Source organism: Lagenorhynchus albirostris, chromosome 6 (genome assembly GCF_949774975.1).
Source record: "Lagenorhynchus albirostris chromosome 6, mLagAlb1.1, whole genome shotgun sequence".
NCBI classification, from domain to species: domain Eukaryota; kingdom Metazoa; phylum Chordata; class Mammalia; order Artiodactyla; family Delphinidae; genus Lagenorhynchus; species Lagenorhynchus albirostris.
The window spans coordinates 75,779,901-75,806,252 of record NC_083100.1 but is presented as its reverse complement, the minus strand read 5'-3'; the positions used below and the strand labels follow the sequence as shown (position 1 = coordinate 75,806,252).

Here is a 26,352-nt window from a genome sequence, read left to right as displayed (position 1 = left end):
ATCATTGTCAGAAGTAGGTAGATAAGTTGTCTGGAAAGCTAAACACATGACACAGTTTAGTTTCATAGGTCACAGTGATGTAGCTGGGGTTGGCTAAGCAGATTGGAATAGTAGTTGCTTCACGCTCCCCCATCAGCTTATTTCACCATCTCTAGGCACTGCAGGCAGCCCTGCCCAGAGTGGGCATCTTACCACATAGCAGAGGAAGGGCAGCAGGACGAAAACCTTCAACTCCTGATAAGTCACCCGGTTCTTTCTTCTGATCTTCCCGGTCAGATAAGTAAGACCGGGTGAGAGGGATTTCCCCAATATCTCAGATCGATGAGGACTTCATTTCAATAGGCAGAAAACTGGGAAAAGGGGGGAATGATATCGCCTAAACAGCGCTAGACTACACAGTAAGCAAATTACATAAGATAATCAGGTTAATTGCCAAATTGAGAGGCAAAGTGAATTGTCTACAAAAGCAATTATCAGAAACATGCATACAAGGCTGAGAATAAGTAACATTGGATCAACAGAGTACTCAGGTTTTTGTTTCAGCAACATCTACCATAGAAAGCTTTGGCTTGGGGTTTTTCTTTTATTCACCACTTTTCTATCAGAAGCAGAGAGGTCAATGGTGTCTTTCTTTTTTTTCTTTTAAATCTTTATTGGAGTATAATTGCTTTACAATACTGTGTTAATTTCTGCTGTATAACAAAGTGAACCAGCTATATGTATACATACATCCCCATATATCCTCCCTCTTGCGTCTCCTTCCCACCCTCCCTATCCCAGCCCTCTAGGTGGTCACAGAGCACCGAGCTGATCTCCCTGTGCTATGCGGCTGCTTCCCACTAGCTATCTATTTTACATTTGGTAGTGTATATATGTCCATGCCACTCTCTCACTTTGTCCCAGCTTACCCTTCCCCCTCCCTGTGTCCTCAAGTCCACTCGCTACCTCTGTGTCTTTATTCCTGTCCAGCCCCCAGGTTCTTCAGAACCTTTTTTTTTTTTTTAGATTCCATATATATATGTTAGCATACAGTATTTGTTTTTCTCTTTCTGACTTACTTCACTCTGTATGACAGATTCTAGGTCCATCCACCTCACTACAAATAACTCAATTTCGTTTCTTTTTATGGCTGAGTAATATTCCATTGTATATATGTGCCACATCTTCTTTATCCATTCATCTGTTGATGGACACTTAGGTTGCTTCCATGTCCTGGCTATTGTAAATAGAGCTGCAATGAACACTGTGGTACATGACTCTTTCTGAATTATGGTTTTCTCAGGGTATATGTTCAGTAGTGGAATTGCTGGGTCATATGGTAGTTCTATTTTTAGTTTTTAAGGGACCTCCATACTGTTCTCCATAGTGGCTATATCAATTTATATTCCCACCAACAGTGCAAGAAGGTTCCCTTTTCTCCACACCCTCTCCAGCATTTACTGTTTGTAGATTTTTTGGTGATGGCCATTCTGACCTGTGTGAGGTGATACCTCATTGCAGTTTTGATTTGCATTTCCCTAATATTAGTGATGTTGAGCATCCTTTCATGTGTTTCTTGGCAATCTGTATATCTTCTTTGGGGAAATGTCTATTTAGGTCTTCTGCCCATTTTTGGATTGGTTTGCTTGTTCTTTTGATATCGAGCTGCATGAGCTGCTTGTATATTTTGGAGATAATCCTTTGTCAGTTGCTTCATTTGTGAATATTTTCTCCCATTCTGAGGGTTGGCTTTTCGTCTTATTTATGGTTTCTTTTGCTGTGCAAAACTTTTAAGTTTCATTAGGTCCCATTTGTTTGTTTTTATTTCCATTTCTCCAAGAGGTGGGTCAAAAAGGATCTTGTTGTGATTTATGTCATAGAGTGTTCTGCCTATGTTTTCCTCTAAGAGTAATATAGTGCCTGGCCTTACATTTAGGTCTTTAATCCATTTTGAGTTTATTTATTTGCATGGTGTTAGGGAGTGTTCAAATTTCATTCTTCTACAGTAGCTGTCCAGTTTTCCCAGCACCACTTACTGAAGAGGCTGTCTTTTCTCCATTAAATATTCTTGCCTCCTTTATCAAAGATAAAGTGACCAGATGTGTGTGGGTTTATCTATGGGCTTCCTATCCTGTTCCATTGATCTACATTTCTGTTTTTTTGCCAGTACCGTACTGTCTTCATTACTGTAGCTTCAGTATAGTCTGAAATCAGGGAGCCTGATTCCGCCAGCTCTGTTTTCCTTTCTCATGATGGCTTTGGCTATTTGGGGTCTTTTGTGTTTCCATACAAATAGTGAAAATTTTTGTTCTAGTTCTGTGAAAAATATCATTGGTAGTTTGATAGGGATTGAATTGAACCTGTAGATTGCATTGGGTAGTATAGTCATTTTCACAAGGTTGATTCTTCCAATCCAAGAACATGGTATATCTCTCCATCTGTTTGTGTCATCTTTCATTTCTTTCATCAGTGTCTTATAGTTTTCTGCATACAGGTCTTTTGTCTCCTTAGGTAGGTTTATTCCTAGGTATTTTATTTTTTTTGTTGCAATGGTAAATGGGAGTGCTTCCTTAATTTCTATTACAGATTTTTCATAATTAGTGTATAGAAATGCAAGAGATTTCTGTGCATTAACTTTATCAAATTCATTGATTAGTCCTAGTATCCTGCTACTTTATCAAACTCATTGATATCCTGCTACTTTATCAAATTCATTGATTAGTCCTAGTAGTTTTCTGGTAGCATCTTTAGGATTCTCTATGTATAGTATCATGTCATCTACAAACACTGACAGTTACTTCTTTTCCATCTTGGATTCCTTTTATTTCTTTTTCTTCTCTGATTGCTGTGGCTAAAACTTCCAAAACTATGTTGAATAATAGTGGTGAGAGTTGGCAACCTTGTCTTGTTTTTGGTATTAGTGGAAATGGTTTCAGTTTTTCACCATTGAGAATGATGTTGGCTGTGGGCTTGTCATATATGGCCTTTATTATGTTTAGGTAGGTTCCCTCTATGCCTACTTTCTGGATAGTTTTTATCATAAATGGGTGTTGAATTTTGTCGAAAGCTTTTTCTGCATCGATTGAGATGATCATACGGTTTTTATTCTTCAATTTGTTAATATGGTGTATCACATTGATTGATTTGGATAGATTGAAGAATCCTTGCATTCCTGGGATAAACCCCACTTGATCATGGTGTATGCTCCGTTTAATGTGCCATTGGATTCTGTTTGCTAGCATTTTGTTGAGGATTTTTGCATCTATGTTCATCAGTGACATTGGCCTGTAGTTTTCTTTTTTTGTGACATGTCTGTCTGGTTTTGGTATCAGGGTGATGGTGGTCTCATAGATTGAGTTTGGGAGTGTTCCTCCCTCTGCTCTATTTTGGAAGAGTTTGAGAAGGATAGGTGTTAGCTCTTCTCTAAATGTTTGAGAGAATTTGCCTGTGAAACCATCTGCCTAGGCTTTTGTTTGTTGGAAGATTTTTAATCACAGTTTCAATTTCAGTGCTTGTGATTGGTCTGTTCATATTTTCTATTTCTTCCTGGTTCAGTCTTGGAAGGTTAAGCTTTTCTAAGAATTTCTCCATTTCTTCCAGGTTGTCCATGTTATTGACATCTAGTTGCTTGTAGTAATCTCTCATGATCCTTTGTATTTCTGCAGTGTCAGTTGTTACTTCTCCTTTTTCATTTCTAATTCTATTGATTTGAGTCTTCTCCCTTTTTTTCATGATGAGTCTGGATTATGGTTTATCAATTTTGTTTACCTTCTCAAAGAACCAGCTTTTAATTTTATTGATCTTTGCTTTCATTTTCTTCATGTCTTTGTCATTTATTCCTGATCTGATCTTTATGACTTCTTTCCTTCTGTTAACTTGTGTTTGTTTTTTTTTTCTTCTTTCTCTAATTGTCTTATGTGTAAGATTAGGTTGCTTATTTGAGGTGTTTCTTGTTTCTTGAGGTAGGATTGTATTGCTCTAACTTCCCTCTTAGACCGGCTTTTGCTGCATCCCATAGGTTTTGTGTTGTCATGTTTTCATTGCCATTTGACCTAGGTGTTTTTTGATTTTCCTTTTGATTTCTTCAGTCATCTCTTGATTATTTAGTAACATATTGTTTAGCCTCCACGTGTTTTTGTTTTTTACAGATTTTTTTCCTCCTGAAATTGATATCTAGTCTCATAATGTTGTAGTTGGAAAAGACACTTGATATGATTTCAGTTTTCTTAAATTTACCAAGGCTTGTTTCATGACTGAAGATATGTTCTATCCTGGAGAATGTTCCATGAGCACTTGAGAAAAAAGTGTATTCTGTTGTTTTTGGATGGAATGTGCTATAAAAATCAATTAAGTTCATCTTGTTTAATGTGTCATTTAAAGCTCGTGTTTCCTTATTTATTTTCATTTTGGATGATATAGCCATTGGTGAACATGGGGTGTTAAAGTCTCCTACTATTATTGTGTTACTGTCAGTTTCCCCTTTTATAGCTGTTAGCATTTGCCTTATGTATTGAGGTGCTCCTATGTTGGGTGCATAAATATTTAGTTTTTATATCTTCTTCTTGAATTGATCCCTTGATCATTATGTAGTGTCCTTCTTCGTCTGTTGTAATAGTGTATTTTAAAGTCTATTTTGTCTGGTATGAGAATTGCTACTCCAGCTTTCTTCTGATTTCCATTTGCATGGAATATCTTTTTCCATCCCCTCACTTTCAGTCTGTATGTGTCCCTAAGTCTGAAGTGGGTCTCTTGTAGACATCATATATATGGATCTTGTTTTTGTATACATTCAGCCAGTCTATGTCTTTTGTTTGGAGCATTTAATCCATTTACATTTAAGGTAATTATCAATATATATATTCCTATTATAATTTTCTTAATTGTTTTGGGTTTGTTATTGTAGGTCTTTTCCTTCTCTTATGTTTCCTACCTAGAGAAGTTCCTTTAGTATTGGTTGTAAAGCTGGTTTGGTGGTTCTGAATTCTCTTAGCTTTTGCTTGTCTGTAAAGGTTTTAATTTCTCTGTCGAATCTGAATGAGATCCTTGTTGGGTAGAGTAATCTTGGTTGTAGGTTTTTCCCTTTCATCACTTTAAATATGTCCTGCCACTCCCTTCTGGCTTGCAGAGTTTCTGCTGAAAGATCAGCTCTTATCCTTATGGGGATTCCCCTGTGTGTTATTTGTTGCTTTTCCCTTGTTGCTTTTAATATTTTTTCTTTGTATTTAATTTTTGATAGTTTGATTAATATATGTCTTGGCATGTTTCTCCTTGGATTTATTCTGTATTGGACTCTCTGCGCTTCCTGGACTTGACTATTTCCTTTCCCATAATAGGGAAGTTTTCAACTATAATCTCTTCAAATATTTTCTCAGACCCTTTCTTTTTCTCTTCTTCTGGGACCCATATAATTCGAATGTTGGTGCGTTTAATGTTTTCCCAGAGCTCTCTGAGACTGTCCTCAAGTCTTTTCATTCTTTTTTCTTTATTCTGCTCTGCAGTAGTTATTTCCACTATTTTATCTTCCAGGTCACTTATGTTCTTGTGCCTCAGTTATTGTGCTATTGATTCCTTCTTGAGAAATTTACATTTCATTTATTTTGTTGTTCATCATTGTTTGTTTGCTCTCTAGTTCTTCCAGGTCCTTGTTAAACGTTTCTTGTATTTTCCCCATTCTATTTCCAAGATTTTGGATCATCTCTTCTATCGTTACTCTGAATTCTTTTTCAGGTAGACTGCCTATTTCCTCTTCATTTGTTTGATCTGGTGGGTTTTTACCTTGCTCCTTCATTTGCAGCGTATTTCTCTGTCTTCTCATTTTGCTTAACTTACTGTGTTTGGAATTTCCTTTTCACAGGCTGCAGGTTCGTATTCCCATTGTTTTTGGTGTCTGTCCCCAGTGGGTAAGGTTGGTTCAGTGGGTTGCGTAGGCTTCCTGGTGGAGGGGACTGGTGCCTGTGTTCTGGTGGATGAGGCTGGATATTGTCTTTTTGGTTGCAGGACCATGTCTGGCAGTGTGTTTTGAGGTGTCTGTGAACTTATTATGATTTTAGGCAGCCCCTCTGCTAATTGGTGTGGCTGTGTCCCTGTCTTGCTAGTTGTTTGGCATGGGTTGTCCAGCACTGGAGCCCACTGGTCATTGAATGTAGCTGGGTCTTAGCGTTGAGACAGAGATCTCTGGGAGAACTCTCACCGATTGATATTATGTGGGGTTGGGAGGTCTCTGGTGGTCCACTGTCCTGAACTCAGCTCTCCCACCTCAGAGGCTCAGGCCTCACACCCGGCCAGAGCACCAAGACCCTGTCAGCCACATGACTCAGAAGAAAAGGGAGAAAAAGAAAGAAAGAATAAATAAAATAAAATAAAGTTTTTAAATGAAAAATTAAAAAAATTATTAACATTAAAAAAGTAATAAAAAAGAAAGGAAATAAGAGAGCAAGGAAACCAATAAACAAATCCAGCGATAATATCAATTGCTAAAAACTATACTAAGAAAATAAATAAAATAAAATAAAATAAAAACGGACAGACAGAAACCTAGGACAAGTGGTAAAAGCAAACCTATACAGACAAAATCACACAAAGAAGCATACACATACTCACTCACAAAAAGAGAAAAAGGAAAAAAAAATATATATATATATTAAAAATAAAGGAAGAGAGCAACCAAATCAAACAAATCAACCAATGACAATAAGCTCTAAATACTAAACTATGATAAACATAATACCAGAAACAAATTAGATACAGAAAGCAAACCCCAATTCTACAGTTGCTCCCAAAGTCCACCACCTCATTTTTGGGATGATTTGTTGTATATTCAGGTATTCCACAGATGCAGGGTACATCAAGTTGATTGTGGAGATTTAATCTGCTGCTCCTGAGGCTGCTGGGAGAAATATCCCTTTCTTTCTTTCTTTGCACAGCTCCTGGGGTTCTGCTTTGGTGTTAGCCCTGCCTCTACATGCAGGTCGCCCTCTGGCGTCTGCTGTTCGCTCAGACAGGAGGGGTTTAAAGAAGCGGCTGATTAGGGGGCTCTGCCTCAGGTCGCGGGGAGTGATGGGTACGGAATGCGGGGCGAGCCTGCAGAGGCAGAGGCCGGCGTGACGTTGCAACAGCCTGAGGTGTGCCATGTGTTCTCCCAGGGAAGTTGTCCCTGGATCACGGGACACTGGCAGTGGTGGGCTGCACAGACTCCTGGGTGAGGAGGTGTGGAGAGTGACCTGTACTTGCACACAGGCCTCTTGGTGGCTGCAGCAGCAGTCTTAGTGTTTCATGCCTCTCTCTGGTCTCCAGCACTGATAGCCGCGGCTCATGCGCATCTCTGGAGCTCGTTTAGGTGGTGCTCTGAATCCTCTCCTCGCGATACATTGGTCTCTTGCCTCTTCGGCAGCTCCAGACTTTTTCCTGGACTCCCTCCTGGCTAGCTCTGGCGCACTAGCCCCCTTCAGCCTGTGTTCACGCAGCCAACCCCAGTCCTCTCCCTGGGGTCTGACCTCCAAAGCCCGAGCCTCAGCTCCCAGCTCCCGCCCACCCCGGCGGGTGAGCAGAGAAGCCTCTCGGGCTGGTGAGTGCTGGTCGGCCCTGATCCTCTGTGCAGGAATCTCTCCGCTTTGCCCTCTGCACCCCTGTTGCTGCGCTCTCCTCCGCAGCTCCAAAGCTTCTCCCCGCCTCCCACCCCTGTCTCCACCAATGAAGGGGCTTCCTAGTGTGTGCAAACTTTTCCTCCTTCACAGCTCCCTCCCAGAGGTGCAGGTTCCATCCCTATTCTTTTGTCTCTGTTTTTTCTTTTTTCTTTTGCCCTACCCAGGTACGTGGGGAGTTTCTTGCCTTTTGGGAAGTCTGAGGTCTTCTGCCAGCATTCAGTAGATGTTCTGTAAGAGTTGTTCCACATGTAGATGTAGTTTTGATGTATTTGTGGGGAGGAAGGTGATCTCCACGTCTTACTCCTCTGCCATCTTGAAAGTCCCCCACTGTCTTTTTTAAAAATTAACTTTAAACTGAAACCCATAGCCTTCTTGACTGTGTGCTAATATAGATTGATAATAAACATACTTCCTAGAATAAAATATTTTATCTTTACCTGATATTCAAAGAACTAGTATTACATACCTAGTTTATACAAGTTTTTATACCTTTGTATGAATCTTCATAAAGAAATAACATTACCTATTTCACATAATGAATATGAAATTTCACATCATTGAAAAAATGTGTATTATATATATGCATATTTATTTAACTTACATTTTTATGTTATTTACTTATATTTTTCCAAAATTTAGTTCCATACCACATATATATGTACAGGGCACTAAATATGGTTAAAGGTGATTAAGACTTGTTCTCTACATTAAGGTTAAAGAGTAAGAAAAACTGGCAAGACAAGAGCACATTTAAAAACATGTCCTACTGGATAGGCTAAATTAAGGGCTAATTATTAAAGCAATTTATGAAATTAAGAGATTATGTTCTTAAAATAATACTATCATAGGAACAGAAAGAAAAGTTAATCAGAGCAGAAGACCCAGAAATAGATTCAGCGTATCTTAAACTTAGCATCTCAAATCAGTATTTATTTTTAAAAAATCATTAAATGGTACTGTAACAGTTGGTTTACTATTTGAAAAATGTTCAAAAATATAAAGTTCATGTGAAAAAAAAATAAAAATCAAACCAAAATTAACTAGATGGAAATGTAATTTAAATATTAATTTGAGCTCAGTTGTGAGTAAGCTATTAATTAGATCTGTAAAAAGAAACTATAATAGATAAATACATAAAACTTACTTTCCTGGCAAGTGCTCTGGTACTCACTCTCTTATAAAATTTTATCAGAATAAAGGCATTTTATTTGCCAGTCGTCATGTGTGGTCCTTCCGCTATTCCAAGTTAAAGCTTATTTTAGAGTTTATTATTATGATGTCTCTTGCATTCTCTTGTCCAGAGCAGAAATAGGATGACTAGGTTTTTTCCTGTGTGGAATAAAGCCTGGATAACTTCCTTTCAACCTTTATGTATTTATTAATTTAACTGTATATTTACTATGTTCCAAGCAGTACTCTAAGCACAGTGTAAAAGACTCACTTAAACCCAGGTATACTCTGATTGACACCTGGATTCAGGTGAGGGACCTGAGTGGGGAAAGGCCGTGGGGAAAGACAAAGAGTCTTTTGGGGACACCTAAATCTGAAATGCATGGTCAAAAGAAAGATAGGAGACATGGCAGGTGTTAAATGATAGGTTGTGGACTTTTTGATGATGGACATTCTGACCTGTGTGAGGTGATACCTCATTGTAGTTTGATTTGAATTTCTCTTATAATTAGCGAAGTTGAGCATCTTTTCATGTGCCTTTTGGCCAACTGTATGTCTTCTTTGGAGAAATGTCTATTTAGATCTTCTGCTCAGCTTTTTGATTGGGCTGACTTTTTTCTTTCTTCTTTTTTTGTTTGTTTGATATTGAGCTGTATGAGCTACTTGTATATATTTGTACATATATTTTGGAGATTAATCCCTTGTCAGTCACATTGTTTGCAAATATTTTCTCCCATTCTGTAGGTTGTCTTTTTGTTTTGTTTAGTTTCCTTTACCGTGCAAAAGCTTTTAAATTTAATTAGGTCCCTAATACAACATTGTAAATCAACTATACGTCTATTAAAATATATATTAAAACAAGAAAATATCAAATGAACCTGAAAAAAAAAAAAGACAGCTTGTATGAAATGTGATAGGGATGAGAGAGTGATGCCTCTAAAGTGGTTCCTTATGCTTTTATGCTTTGGGAGCCTCTGCTAATGAAGTAGTTCCTCAGGAAAGATAGGAGTGTTTGGGAATAGTTTTCAACATTGTTTCAAGCCCCAGCATCACTTCCTTGGAGAGCAGCAGCTTGGCCCCTATCAGCTAACCATGACATCCCCCACACACACATTTTGTCCCTTCTTGTCCCATCACCATGAGTTGCTCCAGCAAGACTTCAAGTTTCAGAAATGTCCAGGAAAGAAGCAATTTTCAGTGTGCTTTGAGCTGTCAGTGAAAAAGGATAGGAGAAGGAGAATTGCAGGTGTGTAACATAAACTGGTGGTATTTCATCCAATTCTGCCACACTTAATAAGCCTGGAGGAAGGGTTTGGTCCCTGTTACTTGAAATTCTGTTTAAAATAAAAATTTAAAAAAATGCTAAAAACCTCCTTGGGTTTTAGATTGTTCCCTAGGTGTCAATTGATGGGCAAAGGGAAAAGTCTCACTTAGCAGCATTTCCTGCTGGTGACAACTAGATAGAAAATTCTGTAAGAGGAAAACGATTTACTTTATGAAAAATACAAAATACCTTGAATCAACTTGAAAAAAAATTTAGGACCTATTCTAAGAGCATTACAAAAATAATTGAGTAGCATTTATTTATTCCTTAGACTGATTATTAAACAAAAGAAAATTTGAATGTCATCACCCTCGATGAGAAGAACCAATTTTAGAATTTAAGTAAAACTTTACTTAAATTGATCTCTAAAATGAATGCAGTTGTAATCAAAAGCTCAGTAGAATCAAACAGGCACTTATATAATCAAGCAAATTTTGACAGACTGCCTTGCCACAGTGTGGAAGATAATGAAAGTATCCTATTTGTTAGTTGAAAAAGAAGCATAAGGACAAAAATTAATATATATATATACATATATATGTGTTTCTATATATGCATATGTATTTTTTTAATTTTAAAGAAATCTTAAAAAAAAATCTCAATCCAAGCTTTCCTAGTGTATTATGACCATTCTATTGTAAAAGCTGCAGAATATTTTGAGTTCCGTTAAGGAAAATTAGAAACTTTCTAAAGTTGTTTCATATTTCTTGTAGGATATTGGTTTCATGGTAAGACAGTGATTCTGAGTCTCCAGGGTAACCCCCTTTTTTCAGACTAAAGAATCTTTTTAAACATTGACAGATCTTTCTATTTTCTCGTTCTTATAGGCACAGTACAATTCTGGGAGTTGATGTGGGCTCTACAAAAGTTTGTTTTGATTAATTTGGTTCTCCCAAACCCAGGTGAAGAGACATTAGCTTGTCTACACTTTATTTTGCTATGTCATATGTCAGATTGCCTAACATATGACATAGTGAATGAAGCTGGAAAAGGGGCAATAAAAGCTTCATTACACATATTATGGACATTATCAATAATAGTGATCAAAACTAACATTTATTGAGCACTTCCTGTGTATCTCATATATGTTACTGCTTTTCACTCAATGTCTCCGTTAATTCGGGCAGTATCCACAAGCTAAGTATTATTACCGACATTCCTGTTTTTCAGATGCAGGAATTGACGTTAGTAAGGAATTGAAGTTAACTTACTAACCCAGGTTACACAGAGAGTAAGTAGCTGGATTTCACACCCCTAAGCATTGTTTCAGATGGCTAGAGTTTCTTTTGTATACTTAGTCATCATCAGGGGCTGCTGTCCCATGTTTTTTGTTTTGTGTTTTCACTAGTCTGTGTGCCCTCATTAGTAACCAGCTTTCAGCCATGCCCCAGTTTCTCTCTGCCTGGCACAGCGGTCTTTTCCAAGTGCAAACCACAAGCCTTACTTGAAGAGTAGCTGACAGGAACCCACTGCCCATGAAGTTTCTTCTTGGAGAGCATGATATTCATGGTCCTCTAAGAGCGGCTCCACTTGTTTCTGGAATCATGAATCAGAGTCACCTTTCCATTGTCTGATTCTTTCCACAGTCTATTTGCCAGAATTTACTTCTATTAGGATCTGAATTTAAGTCATTTTTTCCCCCTTTTTCTTACATGTGTTGGCTTACTTTGGTGAATTCTGATAAAGCATAACTTTAGATAGATATGGTAATATGCCACTGTTCAAGATACATTTGTTATTATTTGGGGTCAGTTTTATAATTTTCTCAGCAAAATATGAAATAACATGTATTAGATGTTGACATCATCCAGTAAGTTAAAACAAATTTCACTATAGAAACTGAAATGCGTAACTCTTGTGATTGATCTTATAAATGCAACCTTTTTGCCCTAAGGACAAAATGTTAAGAGTGGAGGAGATTTTGAGTTACAAACTCTGATGGTGTCAACTGGTATCTTCCTCACATATAAAGAACTACGCATTATACCCCGACTGTGTCAGAGACAAATGCATTATCCTTATAATAGTGTGTTTCAAAATTGGGTTTACATGCCCCAGATAAATAGTCACAACTTGTAGCTTTAAAGATGTGTATACTGATCAACTGGTTGTGCTGTCTACACAGTTGCCACTCACTGTGCAGTTACTACATTTCTCTTTAACTAAATGGTGTCACTGATTCCAGTCTTCACACATTCTCTTCTATCCTGTCATTACTTCCTCAAAACATCTGCCAATATTATTACCTGATGCACACATTTTTTAAAGAGTAGCTTTTCTTTTTTAACTAAATTGAGTGATTTCTCTTGGTTTTTACTTAATTGTGTGACTTTTGACATAGATGACATAGCTCCATTCCTAGGGGACAAATGTCATTTTATGAATTACAAAGCTTTCGAATATATCATGCTTAATATAATGTACAGGGGTAATAATTGTGTAAGCCATGGTGATTTGTAGAATATAAAAATAAAGTATGTTAAAGGAGGAAATCAATATAGTAAGCTGATAAAATTATTTTTGCTCACTTTTCGGTCTATTTCTTTTATAATTATCTCAGTAGAAATGCCTTCCAGGGCCTTTGGGTGAAAATATACAATCAGTGATGTTAGGTGCATTATTGTGAAAGGTGACCACCCAGGACCATTTTAAGATCTTTGTAAATCCTAGGAATACAGTGGTAACAAAAGGATTTATTGTAAACTGGTAATTTAACAAAATACTTTTAGAGCCAGAAAGCAATTCTGGAAAAGATCACAGCCATAAATAGGTAAGACAGTTGAAGTAAGCACCATGACTTCCACAGAAGCAAGGCTGGTGTATTTATGGCATGTTGAAAGTGCAGGAATAGCTGCTGTGGCCCCCAGGAGTTAGGCAGATAGGAGAGTAAAGTTGCCTAATTTGTTTGACTTGTATTCAATATAAACATTTCCTTTAAAGCTATATTTCAATATAATTAGTTTTCTGTATCCTTCTTTTTTCTCCTTAAGGAAGAAGTTCTTCTTAGCTTCTTCAATATATGTTTTGAATTAAACTCAGTCCTAATAAGGTAAACATACATGGTTATTAATTCTGCTATAGAGAGTACTCAGGAATTTTTAAAATATCAACAGCTAATTCTGTTCCAAAGACTTGTATTAATAATTGAATAGCAAATAGGTTCTGCATTTTATTCAGTTCTTTATGTCCTCTTTTTGCTTTCTAAAACTGCATGAGACATTAATATTGATTGTAGAGTCAGCTTTCAACAGTGTCCTTCTTTGTAATTGATTTATAGGTTTATTATACATGCCCTTGTTCACCAGAAAGAGTCAATGCTGAATAGGTGGAAAATGTATAAGTCAACCCAGTTTTGACCTTATGTGTACTTACATGTAGGCATATTTGAAGCACTCATGTGGTTTGACTGGGGACAGATCCCCTTCCTGTCTTCCTCATATCCTGGTCTCCTCCCTTCATTCTACAAGGTCCACATGAGCAGACTCCCTGACTTCACTCTTAACATTCACAGCCTCACACTCTGCCCTTCAGTCATACAGGACCCCTTACTGTTGTTTATACTTGCCAACTTTACACCCACCCAGGGCCTTTGCATTTGCTGTCCTTTTGTTGAACCCCTGTTCTGCCAGATATTTTGCTGGTTCCCTTTGCTCACTTTATTTATACATCTGTCCATCAGGGAAGGTGTTTCTTGACACCCGACATATGGATGCATACTCTATCACACTGCTTTATTATTCCTCAAAGAGCTTATCATTGCCTAGCATGATGTTATTCAATTATTTATCTTTTGTCTCTCTTCCCATTAGAATATGTATTTCATGAGGGTGTTCCTTTGCCTGGCACATAGTAGATTCTCGAAGTTGTTTATAATTGAAATAATTAAGGAATCCTTTAGGAGAAATTCAGAATATTTTTAATGTAAGGGAGTAAATTAGTTAACATAATCAAACAAAAAGATATAAAAGCTACAGTAAATGAGAAAAAATTGCTGTACATAATGCTATGCAAAACGGACTCTTGATTGTGGGACTTAATCAAAGGTTTTAAAAAGTTGTACATTTAAAAAATTTTTCACACTACAGTATGATTATCACTGACTCAAAAGAAAAGAAATCGTAGTTGTTTTTGGTTTTGACTCGTTTTTAACTTTTCTTGTGTGTTACATTTTGAAGCCTGCTATCTATATGTAGCTATAGATACAACTATAGATACATAGTTACATATACATATATTTATGCCTCTATACCTCTATATCCATCTGTCTGTCTACCTATCTATCTATCTAATCACACAAGGTGGTGTTTGGATAAATGAGATTCCTAAGCCAAAGGAAGTCATATTTGAGTTGGGGAAACAAAGCACATCCACAAATATTATTAAAGATATGTGAACTGTTGAGAATATAAAAACTAAAAATTGACTGTAATAAGTTATATGTGTGCTAGTTAATAAATATAAATAGGTATGTATTGATTGACCAGCAGCAGTATTCTTTATAACTTTGGGTTATAAAGTAATAGAAAATTATGAATACATCAGCAAATGTTATAGTAAATAACTTACCATTAAACTTTCAGTTTATGGAAGTCTTGGAAAAACAAATTTCCATGGGATGACGTTTTCATATAAGTGTGGATAATTATTCTATAGATATATTCTGAAATATGGATTTAAAGTGAGTTAGTCCTTTATCCTTATTGCAATTTCTCATTGACTTTTACTTTCGTCACTAATAATAGTTTCATATCTAAAAGACAAAGCCTTGTGAGAGGTTTTAAACAGCTCAGGACTTTGTTTTTGTTCTCCTGGCAAGTCATTTGGCCCTGAGGCATTATGTCATATCCATGCAGGTCCTCAGTTATAGACGTGACTAATGTGAGAAAACAAGAGGATGCCACAATCATTTTAGTGCATTAATTGAATTCAAGATACAATCTTTTTCTTCCCGCAGATAATAAGAACCCACGTTTGTTTTTCTTCCCATTTATTTCATGTTCCTTTATCATCCTAATAATAACCTGCAATCTGCTGCCTTAATCATGATAAGCAGTCTCAAGTCACTTTGTCTCATCACACTGTTGGATAAACACTTCTGATTTAAATTTCAATAATTCTACATTAACAGTGCTGCTATGAGCCTTAGATGTCTGATGGAAATTCTGCACAGGGATTACTTAGTAATTATTGGTTTCATTGAGGTTTATGTTAGAGCTGTAGTTATTGCAGTGCCAAAAGTCCAAGCCCCAGAGAGCAAGCCAGGCCAAGCTTGCATGATCACTGCAGTTCACCTATTAAATATGCCATAAAATATGAAATTAAAGTCTCTACTGGGTGATCAAACTGTCTAAAAGTCATATAGAATTTTAGAATCATGGACATTTAAAGATGTGACAGCTCTATTACATTATCTAATCAACCTCCCACCCCATCTTTCTCTTGAGGGACTGTTCTCTTAACGCCGTTTTTGATTATTTTGTCTAGTCTATTTGAAATGACTTGGCCCATAAGCCTTCTATACTTCCCCCAGGAGAACTTTCCCTGCTCTAATAGATTTCATTGTTAGAAGTGCTTCTTAATTGCTAAATCTTTCCCCTTTAATTTCATGCTATTGTCTTATTTTAACCTTTGTTTTATTGTCTGGTTGTTTCTATACTTTATATACAGACCACATCTCAAATAAGTGTTACATTTATCCAATTGGGATTCAGAACATGGGCAACAAGAAAACTTATGAAAGGTAAAACTTGGTCAGCCAAAGTCATATTTATTCATCAACTAAGTAGTTCTATTATTTAATATGTCTGTTAGATACTGAAATAATCATTTTTATGTAATTGTCTCTTCCTCCATGTTCGTATATTAAAATACTGAGCCATGCTTGGTCATTCAGAGATGTTCGTCCCCTCACCCTTGGTGGTGGAGGGAGAGTTAGAACAAATATTCCACTGACATGTGCTGTGGACTGAATTGCGGCCCCTAAATTCATTTGTTGAAGCCCTAAACCCCAAGGTGACTATATTTGGAGATAGGACCTTTAAGAGGTAATTAAGGTTAAATGAAGTCATGAGGGATGGACCCTAATCCAGTAGGACTGTTGGCTTCATAAGAAGAGGAAGAGAGACACCTTTCTCCCTCCCTCCCCCCATCTCTCTCTCTCTCTCTCTCTCTCTCTCTCCAAGCCCCCCCTCCCCTGCTGCCGTACACTCAGAGGAAAGGACACAAGAGCCCTTATTGAGGAGGTAGCCGTTTGCAAGCCAGGAAGAGATCTCTCCCCAGGAACTGAATTGTCTGGTGCCTCGATCTAGGACTTCCAGTCTCCAGAATTTTGAGAAAATAAATTTCTGTTGTTTAAGTCACCCAGTATGAGGTATTTTGTTTGTCAGCCCAACCAACATGATGGATGCATCTGACATTTTGTTTGTCAGTAGTGTGCTAATATAATAAAAATCCCATAGCACTTGCATTTTAGTTGCAAAAGCTTTTTTTTATTACCTTGTGAGATTCTCCTGCAGTCCTCATAGTGGGCACAGAGACTGCCAGGCAGCCCTCACTGGTCATGAAGCAGTTGGGGCACTCAACAACAAACAGCCAGGGAACGATGTGGAACGGGGCTGAGAATGAGCCCAGAAATCTGTTCTGGTTGTATGACCAAGCAAAAGTTAAAGAATATAAACTTTTTAAAAACAAACACAGATGTGGAAAGGATGTTATAATGAACTCCGATATACCCATCCCCAGATTCAACCAATATCAGTGAAACATAATCAGTGCTAATTTTCCTTCCTGTAGAATTTTAAAGTCAAATCCTTGACATCATAACATTTATCTCTAAATACTTCTGTATTTTTTGTTTGTTTGTTTGTTTTTTAATTTATTTTTGGCTGCGTTGGGTCTTCTTTACTGAGCGCAGGCTTTCTCTAGTTGTGGCGAGCGGGGGCTACTCTTCGTTGCAGTGAAAGGGCTTCTCATTGCGGTGGCTTCTCTTGTTGCGGAGCACGGGCTCTAGGTGCACAGGCTTCAGTAATTGCAGCACGCAGGCCCTAGAGTGCTCAGGTTTAAGTAGTTGTGGCACATGGGCTTAGTTGCTCTGTGGCATGTGGGATCTTCCTGGACCAGGGATCGAACCCATGTCCCCTGCATTGGCAGGCGGATTCTTAACCACTGAGCCACCACGGAATTCCCCTTTATATTATTATTATTTTATTTATTTTTTTTATTTATTTGTTTTTTGGGCACACCATTTGGCATGTGGAACTTCCCTGACTAGGGATCAAACCCGTGCACCCTGCAGTGGAAGCGTGGAGTCTTAACCACTGGACCACCAGGAAAGTCCTTTATATTTGTTTTTTTTTTTCCCAAAATAATTTGTTCTTCTACGTTCATAATACCATTATCATACCTAAAAAATTAAGTATATCTAATAATGAATTCATATTTGAATTTCCCAGATTGTCTTTAAAAATATCCCTTTGCAGGTGATATGTTCAAATTAGGAGCCGAATACACTGTGCACTTTGCATTTATTGTCTCTTTTTTTTTTCACTTTCAAATTTGAAATAATTTTAGTTATTGAAACATTGCAAAATATTACAGAAAGTTGCAGAATAGCTTTCACTCACCTTTCTCTAATGTTACCATCTTACATAACCATAGTTTAATGATCCAAGGAAAGAAGTTAGTATTGGTAAAAACTATACACTTCATTTGAATTTTACCAGTTTTTCACTGATGTCTTTCCCCTCAACCTCAGAAGCCAAAGGGTCCCTTATATATACAGCCCAATCTCCCACTCCCTTACCCCCAGTCAACTAAGTAAAACAACCAAAACAATTGATGGGCAGAATGTCCTACATTTCTGAGCTTGTCTGAATGCTCCCTCATGGTCTTACTGAATATAGACCTGCATCTAGTGTATTTTCTGAGAACTGGAAATGAAGGTCAAAAAATTAATTCAATTTAGGTTTATCTTTTTGACAAAAATATTTCAAAGCTACTGCTGTGTACTTAATGTCATATTACATCAGGGCACACATAACGTCTGCTTGTTCCACTTTAGTGACGGAGATAGGTTGAGGAATGCAGGTGGTCCCAGCCAGGTTTTTCTATTGTAAATTTCCCCATCAACTTTTCTCATGACTTTAGTATCCACTGACGATCATTTCCTGAATCATTATTTCACCTGGGGTTGCAAAATCATGGTAATTTTCTAATTTTGTAGTTTCTTTTATAATTTGATATCTGGAATGATACTGTAAAGACAAATTTGCCCTTAATGACTAGAGTTTTTTAGTTACCTTGTGTATTAGTTGGCTAGAGCTGCCATAACAAATTATTACCATGCACTCAGTGGCTTAAAAACACTCTTAATTTTTTTTTTTTTTGTCACAGTTCTGGAGGTTGCAAGTCCAAGACCTAGATGTCAGCAGGTTTGGTTTCTCCTGAGCACTGTCTCCCTGGTTTGCAAATGGCAGTCTTCTCACAATGTCCTCACATGACCTTTTCTTTGTGCTCTTGCACATCTGGTTTCTCTTTCTCTTCTTATAAGAACACTAGTCCTATTGGCTTAGAGCCCCACGCTGATGACTTCATTTAACCTTCTTTACCTCTTTAAAAGCCCTGTCTTGTAATACAGTCACATTCTAAGGTATGGGGTCCTAGGCCTTCAGTTTATGAATTTTGAGGGGACACAATTCATTCCAAAACACCCTGAATTTAAATTTTCCATTTAATTACCAATTTTTTATAGTAAAGGGTTGGTGCTTCAGCTACCTCCAATGAAAATGAGAAATTTTATTTTTTCTCTTTTATTTTGTTCGTTTGAACACTTTGTCTCTCTTTATATCTGCATCTGTCTATATCTATTTATATAGATAGATATGTTTTTAAGTATTATTATGAATTCATGGATTTTTGTACATTCAGTGTTTCTATTAATTGTACTAATTATTCTTTTTCATGCTGTAATTACCCATCTCTTATTGGTACTAACCCTATCAACCTGGTTCCTGTGGTCTTTTTACACACTTCCATTAGATTTTTTTAAAAAATATCTTTATTGGAGTATAATTGCTTTACATTGTTCTGTTAGTTTCTGCTGTAGAACAAAGTGAATCAGCTATACGTATACTTACATCCCCATATCCCCTCCCTCTTGCGTCTCCCTTCCACCCTCCCTCTTGGTGGTCACAAATCACCGAGCTGATCTCCTTGTGCTATCCGGCTGCTTCCCATTAGCCATCTATTTTACATTGAGTAGTGTGTATACGTCAATGTCACTCTCTTACTTCATCCCAGCTTACCCTTCCTCCTCCCCCTGTCCTCAAGTCCATTCTCTACATCTGCGTCTTTATTCCTGTCCTGCCCCAGGGTTCTTCAGAACCAGTTTTTTTAGATTCCATATATATGTGTTAGCATACAGTATTTGTTTTTCTCATTCTGACTACTTCACTGTGTATGACACATTGTAGGTCATTCCACCTCACTACAAATAACTCAATTTCGTTTCTTTTTATGGCTGAGTAATATTCCATTGAATATATGTGCCACATCTTCTTTATCCATTCATCTGTCAATGGGCACTTAGGTTGGTTCCATGTCCTGGCTATTGCGAATAGAGCTGTAATGCACATTGTGGAACATGACTATTTTGAGTTATGGTTTTCTCAGGGTATATGCCCAGTAGTGGGATTGCTGGGTCATATAGTAGTTCTATTTGTAGTTTTTTAAGGAACCTCCATACTGTTCTCCATAGTGGCTGTATCAATTTACACTCCCACCAACAGTGTAGGAGGGATCCTTTTTCACCATACCCTCTCCAGCATTTACTGTTTGTAGATTTTCTGATGATGGCCATTCTGACTGGTGTGAGGTGATACCTCATTGTAGTTTTGATTTGCAATTCTCTAATGATTAGTGATGTTGAGCATCCTTTCATGTGTTGGTTGGCAATCTGTATATCTTCTTTGGAGAAATGTCTGTTTAGGTCTTCTGCCCATTTTTGGATTAGCTTGTTTGTTTTCTTGATATTGAGCTGCATGAGCTGCTTGTATAATTTGAAGATTAATCCTTTGTCAGTTGCTTCATTTGCAATTATTTTCTCCCATTCTGAGGGTTGTCTTTTCGTCTTGTTTATGGTTTCCCTTGCTGTGCAAAAGCTTTGAAGTTTCATTAGGTCCCATTTGTTTATTTTTGTTTTTATTTCCATTTCTCTAGGAGGTGGGTCAAAAAGGATCTTGCTGTAATTTATATCATAGAGTGTTCTGCCTATGTTTTCCTTCAAGAGTTTTATAGTGTCTGGCCTTACATTTAGGTCTTTAATCCATCTTGCATTTATTTTTGTGTATGGTATTAGGGAGTGTTCTAATTTCATTGTTTTAAATGTAGCTGTCCAGTGTTCCCAGCACCGCTTATTAAAGAGGCTGTCTTTTCTCCACTGTATATTCTTGCTTCCATTATCAAACGTAAGGTGACCATATGTGTGTAGCTTTATCTCTGGGCTTTCTATGCTGTTCGATTGATCTATATTTCTGTTTTTGTGCCCATACCATACTGTCTTGATTACTGTAGGTTTGTAGTACAGTCTGAAGTCAGGGAGCATGATTCCTCCAGCTCCATTTTCCTTTTTCAAGATTGCTTTGGTTATTCGGGGTCTTTTGTGTTTCCATACAAATTATGAAATTTTTTTGTTCTAGTTCTGTGAAAAATGCCATTGGTAGTTTGTTAGGCATTGCACTGAATCTGTAGATTGCTTTGGGTAGTATAGTCATTTTCACAGTGTTGATTCTTCCAATCCAAGAACATGGTATATCTCTCCATCTGTTTGTATCATCTTTAATTTCTTTCATCAGTGTCTTATAGTTTTCTGCATACAGGTCTTTTGTCTCCTTAGGTAGGCTTATTCCTAGGTATTTTGTTCTTTTTGTTGAAGAGGTAAATCGGAGTGCTTCCTTAATTTCTCTTTCAGAGTTTTCATCATTAGTGTATAGGAATGCAAGAGATTTCTGGACATTAATTTTGTATCCTGCTACTTTACCAAATCCATTGATTAGCTCTAGTAGTTTTCTGGTAGCATCTTTAGGATTCTCTATGTATAGTATCATGACATCTACAAACAGTGACAATTTTACTTTTTCTTTTCCCATTCGGATTCTTTTTATTTCTTTTTCTTCTCTGATTGCTATGGCTAAAACTTCCAAAACTATGTTGAATATTAGTGGTCTTGTTTCTGATCTTAGTGGAAATGGTTTCAGTTTTTCACCATTAAGAATGATGTTGGCTGTGGGTTTGTCATATATGGCCTTTATTATGTTGAGGTAGGTTCCCTCTGTGCCTACTTTATGGAGAGTTCTTTTTATCATAAATGGGTGTTGAATTTTGTCAAAAGGTTTTTCTACATCTATTGAGATGATCGTATGATTTTTCTCCTTCAATTTGTTAATATGGTGTGTCACATTGGTTGATTTGCATAGATTGAAGAATCCTTGCATTCCTGGGATAAACTCCACTAGATCATTGTGCATGATCCTTTTAATGTGCTGTTGGATTCTGTGTGCTAGTGTTTTGTTGAGGATTTTTGCATCTATGTTCATCAGTGATATTGGCCTGTAGTTTTCTTTCTTTTCGACATCTCTATCTGGTTTTGGTATCATGGTGATAGTGGCCTCATAGAGTGACTTTGGGAGTGTTCCTCCCTGTGCTATATCATGCAAGATTTTGAGAAGGATAGGTGTTAGCTCTTTTCTAAATGTTGGATAGAATTCACCTGTGAAGTCATCTGGTCCTTGGCTTTTGTATGTTGGAAGATTTTAAATCACAGTTTCAATTTCAGTGTTTGTCTGAAATTGGTCTGTTTATATTTTCTATTTCTTCCTTGTTCAGTCTTATAAGGTTGTACTTTTCTAAGAATCTGTCCATTTCTTCCAGGTTGTCCATTTTATTGGCATATAGTTGCTTGTAGTAATCTCTCATGATCCTTTGTATTTCTGCAGTGTCAGTTGTTACTTCTTTTTCAGTTCTATTTCTGTTGATTTGAGTCTTCTCCCTTTTTTTCGTGATGAGTCTTGCTAATGGTTTATCAATTTTGTTTATCTTCTCAAAGAACCAGCTTTTATTTTTATTGATCTTTGCTATTGTTTCCTTCATTTCTTTTTCATGATTTCTAATCTGATCTTTATGACTTCTTTCCTTCTGCTAACTTTGGGGTTTTTTTGTTCTTCTTTCTCTAATTGCTTTAGGTGTAAGGTTAGCTTGCTTACTTGAGATGTTTCTTGTTTCTTGAGGTAGGATTGTATTGCTATAAACTTCCCTCTTAGAACTGATTTTGCTGCATCCCATAGGTTCTGGGTTGTCGTGTTTTCATTGTCATTTGTTTCTATGTAGTTTTTGATTTCCTCTTTGATTTCTTCAGTGATCTCTTGGTTATTTAGTAGTGTATTGTTTAGCCTCCATGTGTTTGTATTTTTTTACCGATTTTTTTCCTGTAATTGGTATCTAGTCTCATAACGTTGTGGTTGGAAAAGATACTTGATGCGATTTCTATTTTCCTAAATTTACCAAGGCTGGATTTTGACCCAAGATATGATCTATCCTGGAGAATGTTCCATGAGCACTTGAGAAGAAAGTGTATTCTGTTGTTTTTGGACAGAATGTCCTATAAATATCAATTAAATCCATCTTGTTTAATGTATCATTTAGAGCTTTTGTTTCCTCATTTATTTTTATTTTGGTTGATCTGTCCATTGGTGAAAGTAGGGTGTTAAAGTTCCCTACTATTATTGTGTTTACTGTCGATTTCCCCTTCTTGGCTGTTAGCATTTGCCTTATGTATTGAGGTGCTCCTATGTTGGGTGTAGAAATATTTACAATTGTTATACCGTCTTGGGTTGATCCCTTGATCATTATGTAGTGTCCTTATTTGTCTGTAGTAGTAGTTTTTGTTTTAAAGTCTATTTTGTCTGATATGAGAATTGCTACTCCAGTTTTCTTTTGATTTCCATTTGCATGGAATATCTTTTTCCATCCCCTCCCTTTCAGTCTGTATGTTTCCCTAGGCCTGAAGTGGTCTCTTGTAGACAGCATATATATGGGTCTTGTTTTTCTATCCATTCAGCCAATCTATGTCTTTTGGTTGGAACATTTAATCCATTTACATTTAAGATAATTATCGATATGTATGTTCCTATTACCATTTTATTAATTGTTTTGGGTTTGTTATTGTAGGTGTTTTCCTTCTCTTGGGTTTCCTGCCTAGAGAAATTCCTTTAGCATTTGTTGTAAAGCTGTTTTGGTGGTGTTGAATTCTCTTAGCTTTGCTTGTCTGTAAAGTTTTTAATTTGTCCGTCGAATCTGAATGAGATTCTTGTTGCCTAGAGTAATCTTGTTTGCAGGTTTTTCCCTTTCATCATGTTAATTATGTCCTGCCACTCCTTTCTGGCTTGCAGAGTTTCTGCTGAAAGGTCAGCTGTTAACCTTATGGGGATTCTCCTGTATGTTATTTTTTGCTTGTCCCTTTCTTCTTTCAGTATTTTTTCTTTGTATTTAATTTTTGTTAGTTTGATTAATATATGTCTTTGCATGTTTCTCCTTGGATTTACCTTGCATATGAGTCTCTGCACTTCCTGGACTTGACTCCCTATTTCCTTTCCCATAATACGGAAGTTTTCAACTATAATCTCTTCAAATATTTCCTCAGTCCCTTTCTTTTTCTCCTCTTCTTCTGGGACCCCTGTAATTCGAATGTTGGTGCATTTAATACTGTCCCAGTGGTCTTGGAGACTGTTCTCAATTCTTTTCCTTCTTTTTTCTTTATTCTGCTGTGGTAGTTATTTCCAGTATTTTATTTTCCAGGTCATTTATCTGTTCTTCTGACTCAATTATTCTGTTTTTGATTGCTTCTAGAGAAGTTTTAATTTCATTTATTGTGTTGTTCATCATTGTTTGTTTGCTCTTTAGTTCTTCTAGGTCCTTATTAAATATTTCTTGTATTTTCTGCATTCTATTTTGAAGATTTTGGATCATCTTTACTATCATTACTCTGAATTCTTTTTCAAGTAGACTGACTATTTCCTCTTTATTTGTTTGGTCTGGTGGGTTTTTCTTTGGTCCTTCATCTACTGGGTATTTCTCTGTCTTCTCATTTTGCTTAACTTACTGTATTTGGGGTCTCGTTTTTGCAGGCTGCAAGTTTGTAGTTCCCGTTGTTTTTGGTTTCTGCCCCCAGATGGTAAAGTTGGTTCAGTGGGTTGTGTAGGCTTCCTGGTGGAGGGGACTGGTGCCTGTGTTCTGGTGATGAGGCTGGATCTTTTCTTTCTGGTGGGCAGGACCACGTCCAGTGTTGTGTTTTGGGGTGTCTGTGAACTTATTATGATTTCAGGCAGCCTCTCTACTAATGGGTGGGGTTATGTTCCTGTCTTACTAGTTGCTTTGCATGGGGTATCCTGCACTGGAGCTTGCTGGTTGTTGAGTGGAGCTAGGTCTTAGTGTTGAGATGGAGATCTCTGGGAGAGCTCTCGCTGATTGATATTATGTGGGGCTGGAAGGTCTCTGGTGGTCCAGTGTCCTGAACTCTGCTCTCCCACCTCGGAGTCTTAGGCCTGACACCCGCCAGAGCATCAGGACCCCAAGTACATGGAGAGTTTCTTGCCTTTTGGGAATTCTGAGGTCTTCTTCCAGCATTCAGCAGGTGTTCTGTAGGAGCTGTTCTACATGGAGATGTATTTTTGATGTATTTGTTGGTAGGAAGGTGATCTCAACGTCTTACTCCTCTGCCATCTTGATGGTCCTCCTTCGATTAGAGTTTGACAGTTTTCTTGTTTTTCAGCACAAGAAATCAGAGTTTCATCTTGTGCATTTCTTTTCCAAGACCTGGAATGTGAAAATTCTTCAAAATACCCAAGTTCTTTGTGGGTTAAAATGATATTGGACACATGAGTCAAAAACATGGACACTATCCCCTTGAAGTGCACTATTTTCATGGACAGTTGACTATTGTACAATTACTGGGCAATTGACTATTAGAAAGTAATCTACTGTAATGGTTTAAATGTTGAACATATTTAAAAGGAATATTTTCCTGTATCCTTTCAAAATCAAGTTATCTACAAATCATTGTCTGCAGAGTACTTTAAACAAAATTCCATTAGTTTTATATTCCTCCTTTCTAGGGATGGCTTTCTGATTTCAAGAAAGGAAAACCAGCCTCAGTCATTGGATGGAAACGCTTGCACCAAAACCTTTCCAAGAAAGAAAACAAGAATGCACTGATTTTTTCAAATAAGTGTGCATCTCTCTGGCAGAACTACACCAAAGACTGCCATCATGCTACTTTTTAGTCTATGGACTTAGAACACCTCAGCATGCCACTGTTACTCCTCACTACCTACAGTCCACTTATCAAAGTTAATGATGTTCTCCACAAAAACATTAAAAACCAGGTGCAGTGTAATATTTTTCTGACTCCAGTATTTAAGTTTGGAGCATGATCTCTGTGGATGTTTACAAATGAAATTGAGCAGGTTTTTAAATATCTGAGGTGGAGTAAGTCTGTTACTTTTTTTACTATGTGAAATTAACACTACAATACTAAAGAAGGTATGCATACTACTTTCATCTCCAATCTCTATGCCTTATAATTATCTTGAACCACTGGGCCATTTCAGCAGCTCTAACTGACCTAGGATAACATTTAAATATGTTTTATTCAATTTCTGTCATTGACAGAATGAAATATTGAGTGTGACATATACTAGAAGAATTGGACCCAAGACAATCTGTCCGTTTATTGTTATCCAGAAAACCAGTCTCTTTCCATTTGCCTTTGCTTCGTTGACAAGATGAACTGTAACCAGTTTAGCCACTGTAGTTGAAACTCCATGTAGCACAGTTTCCGAACATTGTATTGTAATGATGGATACTATGTTTCCATGGGAACAGAGTATACCTATTAGATTACAAAAGTAAGGTTCTAATTGCCACAAGTAAATGAATCATTATTTTAATTAATATGCTAATAAGATATTGTTAAAACTATATTTTAATTGCTCAAATTAGTATAGCAAAAATATCTTTTCTAAAAACATCAGCATTTGAGTGTACAGCATACCCATAAAGAGTAGGATAAAAAAATCTGGTGTAGTAGAAAAACAGTTCATAGTACTTTATTATAAATGCTTTTAGCTTGACTAAGCAGTAGCTGAGTCTATAAGTTAAATTTAGCATTGAATATTTTGTGAAAAT

At 37.0% G+C, this 26,352-nt stretch overlaps 1 protein-coding gene across 2 annotated transcripts in view; it reads left to right on the top strand.

Annotated features, from left to right (window-relative positions):
- The window catches only part of KCNJ3 (potassium inwardly rectifying channel subfamily J member 3), a 159,171-nt gene that overhangs the window by 107,395 nt on the left and 25,424 nt on the right, over window positions 1-26,352 (top strand). Inside the window, exon 3 of one of the 2 annotated variants that reach the window (XM_060152864.1) lies at window positions 13,107-13,151. The exons of the other annotated variant lie outside the window; for it this stretch is intronic. Coding sequence (XP_060008847.1) covers window positions 13,107-13,123 — 17 coding nt within the window. The 3' untranslated portion in view covers window positions 13,124-13,151. Of the gene's footprint in view, window positions 1-13,106; window positions 13,152-26,352 lie in introns of those variants that run through there. 2 annotated transcript variants of the gene reach the window in all.